The sequence below is a fragment of the Oncorhynchus mykiss genome, chromosome 17 (assembly GCF_013265735.2).
Source record: "Oncorhynchus mykiss isolate Arlee chromosome 17, USDA_OmykA_1.1, whole genome shotgun sequence".
Classification (NCBI taxonomy): domain Eukaryota; kingdom Metazoa; phylum Chordata; class Actinopteri; order Salmoniformes; family Salmonidae; genus Oncorhynchus; species Oncorhynchus mykiss.
The window spans coordinates 78634883-78640882 of record NC_048581.1 but is presented as its reverse complement, the minus strand read 5'-3'; the positions used below and the strand labels follow the sequence as shown (position 1 = coordinate 78640882).

General features: G+C 44.8%; 1 protein-coding gene across 6 annotated transcripts in view; it reads right to left on the bottom strand.

The window, feature by feature from the left end:
• Positions 1–6000, bottom strand: part of LOC110494629 (E3 ubiquitin-protein ligase TRIM62) — a 43743-nt gene continuing 37743 nt past the window's right edge. For all 6 annotated transcript variants that reach the window (XM_036948245.1, XM_036948246.1, XM_036948248.1 and 3 more), the window contains exon 6: positions 1–2388. In XM_036948245.1, the coding sequence (XP_036804140.1) occupies positions 1835–2388 (554 nt within the window). In that variant the 3' untranslated portion in view covers positions 1–1834. The remainder of the gene's footprint in view (positions 2389–6000) is intronic.

The following is a 6000-nucleotide window of genomic DNA, read 5'->3' as shown; positions in this document are numbered from 1 at the left end:
TTGGTTTTACCTGTCTTTAATTGTACATGAAAACATTTGTTATGGACCTCTAGCAGCAGATGCACACCAGAGTATGTTTGCACAACAATGGGTGCACAGCGGCCATCATCCAAAAGACACAATCCTCATTAAAAAGTGTTCATATAAATGGTCATTATTATGACCCCCACCAGTTACCCACCACCAACCCACAATAATCATCTCCTGCTTGGTGTCCATATCACAGGACAGCAGTCTTGCTTCAAATATGGTTCTGCATCATACTGTACTCTTCAGAACATACCAACAAAGTAGTGAACTGCCCCAAAGTGAACAAACACACGAGGCGGGGGGACAGATGTGATATTTTATCACCTCACAGACGAGGCCAGAACATACATTTTCCACCAACATGCACACACACTGTACAGCACTTTGAGATATCAGCTGATGTACGAAGGGCTATATAAATACATTTGATTTACTAACATACAGACAAACACACGCACTCACCCCCCTGGCTCTCTCCGTGCTGGACTTTGTATAATACAAAAGCTCGTCCCTTAACAATCTACAGGACTGGCCTTAAATCAGGGCACTTGAGGCATATGGGGCAGGAGCCAACATGAACTGAGCCTCAAAACATATCAGTGTATTCTGTTTACGCTGCAACAGCCTTATAGAACTAAATGGATGTTAAAAGAATACCAACAGACCAGGGCAGTATAATAATGTACTGTAATATTGTTCTCCTTGGCCATTTGTATATCCTTAAAGTCATTAAACTATTTAGACAATCTATAAATATATTAAAAACCATTGTATCCATAGCATTTACTAGTTTCAACATATTTGAAGAAAAAAATGAAAGAGACAGAATGACTGATTAAAAACATTCTAGAGCTCATTAATTGCAGCGTCATGCTGCTCGAGTCGTAAGTGGTCTCTGCCCCATAGGCTAAGTGTAAATCAGCAGATGTCAAGATTCATTTATTGATATTGACCTCTGACACCTACAATGCGATGACGAGATGTCATGGAAGGGAGGAGGCAGGGAGATGGAATCAGGAATGTACGAGTGTTAACACTAAATGAATAAATAACCACAGGTACAGCTGGAGTAGAGCACTAGCGTGCTGGAGGTGAATAAACCAAACAGACTCGCTGGGGAAAGGAGGGAGCGGTGAGGACAGCAAACACTACTACAGTGACGATCACTAGACCACACGGAACATGATTCTGCCGTTCCAGCACGTCTTGGACTGACTGACATTGTCAACGATGGAAAAGTGCACGTGTGACCCGAGGGAAAATAATCAAGAGCTGCGACATCATTTTCATCAGTAAAGGGTACAGGTACATGGAGGGACATGGAACAGCACTCACTGCCACCACGACGGGCGTTCACTCACAACTGCTATGCCAAAGAAAAAGGACCATAGGGGTGTCAGAGCCCTTGGGCTTGTGCAAGGTGGTCCTCAGACAGCAACAGCACACAGAGATCCCCCACTAAACCATTGTGGGATGACATTATGCAGACAGTCTCTCCTTACACCAGTGAAGAAGCTAACCAGGGCTCAGTTGGAGCGATGCTGCTGGAGCAGCGTTCCAATAGTCTTTCCCAGGTGAGAATAGTGAGGACCCACACCGACAGGCAAAAAGAGGAGACAAACTTCCTGTCACCCGCAAACCAGACAGAAAAACATTCCATAGTCATTCACCCTGTTCTTTTTCTCATATTCCTTCATTTTAAAACTAGTTGTCTTTAGGATCGTAGTTATATCATCATCATCCTATTGTCAGGTTAGGGTTGAGGTGAGTGATCTGATCTGTCTAGTGACACTGTCTGTAGCTCTTATAGACGCACGGTGTTGATTCTCAGCGGCTGGACATTCTTGCCGTTGGCGTGGCTCTGCCCGGGGCTGAAGTAGGGGCAGAGCTTGGCCGGGAAAGTCTTCTCCCTGTAGGTGTACAGCCAGGACATGTCATCAGCATTGTAGAACACCAGCAGACCCTTGGGGTAGTCCAGGTACACGCCCACCTTCTCCAGCTTGCTCTTGACGTTGAGGCGGGTCCAGGGCTCGGTGCAGGCGCTGTACTGGTTGCCGTCGTGCATGACAATGCAGTAGAAGCCACGGCTGGGCTGGATCTGGATGCTGCCCTTGCGGCTGACCGTCTCGTTGGCCACGCCGATCATCCACTGGGTCTTCTCTGACACCATCACCTCCCAGTAGTGCACCCCGGAGCCGAAGCCCTCGGCCCCCAGCACAGACACCTCCACGTCGAAGCGTCGCAGGGAGTCCTGCAGCGGCTGGGGGTGCAGGTTACCATAGGCTACAATGGTGCAGTCATCTGATAGGATGAGTCTCTGGTGGGCTGTGACGGGGTCTAAGGTCAAAGCTGCTGGCACTACGGAGAGAGAGAAGGGACACATTATGTATGGAGATACAGGGTTAATGTGGAGACACACCAGAGACAAGCAGACAGGGCTAGCCCAGATAAAGACAGTTACAGGATACAGATAAAGACATCTTCTTGAAATACTGTTTGCCAAGAGAAACACGTATAAATGTTATGAGGACACTCCCTCTCTGACAGACACTAGCTCCAGAACTGCTGTGCTATGGGGACACTCCCTCTCTGACAGACACTAGCTCCAGAACTGCTGTGTTATGAGGACACTCCCTCTCTGACAGACACTAGCTCCAGAACTGCTGTGTTATGGGGACACTCCCTCTCTGACAGACACTAGCTCCAGAACTGCTGTGTTATGGGGACACTCCCTCTCTGACAGACACTAGCTCCAGAACTGCTGTGTTATGAGGACACTCCCTCTCTGACAGACACTAGCTAAATAACTGCTGTGTTATGAGGACACTCCCTCTCTGACAGACACTAGCTCCAGAACTGCTGTGTTATGAGGACACTCCCTCTCTGACAGACACTAGCTCCAGAACTGCTGTGTCATTTGGTGCACTCCATTTTCACTATCAACACTGTACTGTCTGAGTTCTATGCTGAGGCAGTGAAAATATCCTGGCATCCCATTTCAGCCAGTCCCTAAACTGGAGAGGGGTCCTGACGTCAAGTGCATACAAATTGATCTCCAAAACATTATATTTAAAAAGTGATACACCAGATGGATGGGAGAGGACCAAGGACATTCTGTTTGGAGGGAGGAACTGAGCTGTGTCAATGGCACAGTCTCTGTCTGCAGTGGTCACTATAGGTTGACTAGCTTCAAGCTGGTGTTTCTGCTCTAGCAAAAATGAGCTGATGCAGCTGAAGGACCCTATCAGGAACATAATAAGGGACTGTCAATGGTGTTGGGATGACTCATGAGTAGCCTAATCTCTTGTAATACACCCTACATCTACTGTTATCATATTTCAGGTAATGAAGAAATCATGAAGAAGTATTTACAGCCGCCATGTTTGGGACTGTTGGTTCACACACTGACAATGCTAAAAACTGAAAATCCCCTGTAATTCTCACAAAAACCACAAAATGTGACAGATTTTTCTCAACAATTTCTCTGGCTGCCATTAGTCTCGATCAACTACAAATTTCCTGTTTCATACATTTTTTGGGTCATTTAGATCCAATGATTATTATTATTTTTATATACATGAAGGGAAACCTTAAGATAAATCATCCACTTGTTTCGAGAGAAACATCTGATCATTTATCACTCCAGTGTTATTCTGCAAAATTGTAATTATTCGCCTACCTCCTCATGCCTTTTGCACACAATGTATATAGACTCCCCTTTTTTTCTACTGTGTTATTGACTTGTTAATTGTTTACTCCATGTGTAACTCTGTGTTGTCTGTTCACACTGCTATGCTTTATCTTGGCCAGGTCGCAGTTGCAAATGAGAACTTGTTCTCAACTAGCCTACCTGGTTAAATAAAGGTGTTCTCAACTGGCCTACCTGGTTAAATAAAGGTGAAATAAAAATATAAAAAAATATTGATTGTTTTTGAGTAAAGTAGTAATATGTTAGGTTAGTATGTTGGGAGATGGGCATCTCGCCCCTTTATGATTGATCATTTGTTTCTAGCTGTAATTTTGGCACTGGCTAGCCCAGTTAGCTAACTAGCAACCTCACTAACCGAAAGTCTGAGGTGAAATAAATGCTTACCAGCTCGTTGGCATAAGCCAATGTCTGCTAGCATAGCTAGCTAACCCCCAGTTAGCAGGGTTAGGGGTAAAAGTTAAAATAAGGGCCAGGGTTAGACTGGCAGGCATAGACTGGTTTTGTGGTTTCATGAAGCAGCACACAGAATTATCCATTCATATCCCACAACATCAACCTCTGCCACATCCACCACCACAAAGCCTACCCAGCACCCACAGGTCTCCGGTGACCTTGCTCTGAACGTCAGCACTCATTTTAGGAAATAGAAAGTAGCATATAGTGTGATTAGAAATAAGTGTTTATTGAACCAATACTCATGAGTTGTTTACTTGTTTAAAGTACTAGTTCTACAACAACAAACAGCAGCAAAGGTCATTTGGGGTTGTCCCCCAGGCCAAGGATACAGGAGGCCAGGCCTAGGCAAAGAAAGGCTGAGTCGGCTATAGTCCTGGAGGACAAGTCAAAAAACTAAGAGAGAAGGAAGAAAGCAAAGGGAGAAAAAAAAACTGACACTGGAAAACCCAGTGACACTGGAGAAAGCTGCGGCGCCATTGAAAAAGGTTGTTACCCCGGTAGCTGGGCAAAATGCCCCTTTCCTAAAAAACACATTTCATCATTTATTTTTTTTAAAGTCAACTGTAGCCGTTTATTTTCCTTTATAGTTTGTTACTATAAGCATGGGCATCTTACCCCATGTTACCCTACATTCAAAGTACCCTGGCCTCCACTGTTTGATGTTGTACTCCATGTCATGCAAAGGTATGGAAATAGAGCTGTGGTGGGAAGCAGTCGTTATAGATATATATACCTTATAGAGTATGAGTCTACAACTCTGTGTTGGCCTGGCATGGCTGGAGGCTGCCAGCTACATGTAGTATTGCGGGTTAACTGTGGGTTACGGAGGTTGTAGCACTCCACCCCTGCCTGCTCCACCACCTTGAGTTTTTTTGTTCAGTCATTATGGAAAACTGAACTAGAGGAACAATGGCGGCTTGTTCTCCTCACTCACTCCCATACATAGAGGTGGTTTAGAATAAAACAGACAGAGGGGAATTTGCCAAATCGCAACCTTGTTCCTCGGTAGTTACATCTTACAGTATAAACAGGAGGCATGGCCAGTAGCCAGCAGGCAGGACAATGTCTTTACCACACAATGACACTCTCTCTTAGACACATACAAACAAATGCATTCATACTCCCTCTCTCACACAGTCAGACACACACATGCTATTTTTCTAATTGGGAACACAGATTAAAAAAAGGCACAGGTTTGAGAGAAGAGATAGTTTAGGGGAGTAATAAGTCTATCATCTGATGGGATGGAAAGGCGTTGTGCCGTCACCGTGGCAGCCAGTGGTGATGGATTGGAACCAATTATTTCATTTGGCAGGCAGTCAAGGGAGGCCAAGAAACCACCCTGCCTTCTCACCAGCTACAGGCCAAAATGGTGAATCTATTGAAGGAGTGAAATATTCCTTGGTGCATTATTTTCAATAACCTTCTCTAAGAGTGAGTGATGGCTGGGGGCTTAGAGAGAATATGAGGAGAGGGGGAGAAGAGGAGAGAGAATAGCTCATCATCAACTCTCCTAGCAGAGAAGGGCATCTCAACCCTCCAGCCACCATTTTCTCATCACGCAGTTCCTAAAGCTCAAACATTCCATCTATTTTAATGCAGGATTAGCTCCCACTGTGTAAGTCTGTTCCAAGGTTACTATTATTTCCTTGTTCCATCAAGCCCAATTTAAAACTCAATCTATGCTACCCTTCCATGGTGGAAGACAACGATTTGTATCATTACTGATTGACGTGTTGCGGTATTTGGGAGTATTTAACAATTCATAAGAGGCTCCTGTTGAAGCCCATGCTGTTACACAGTTT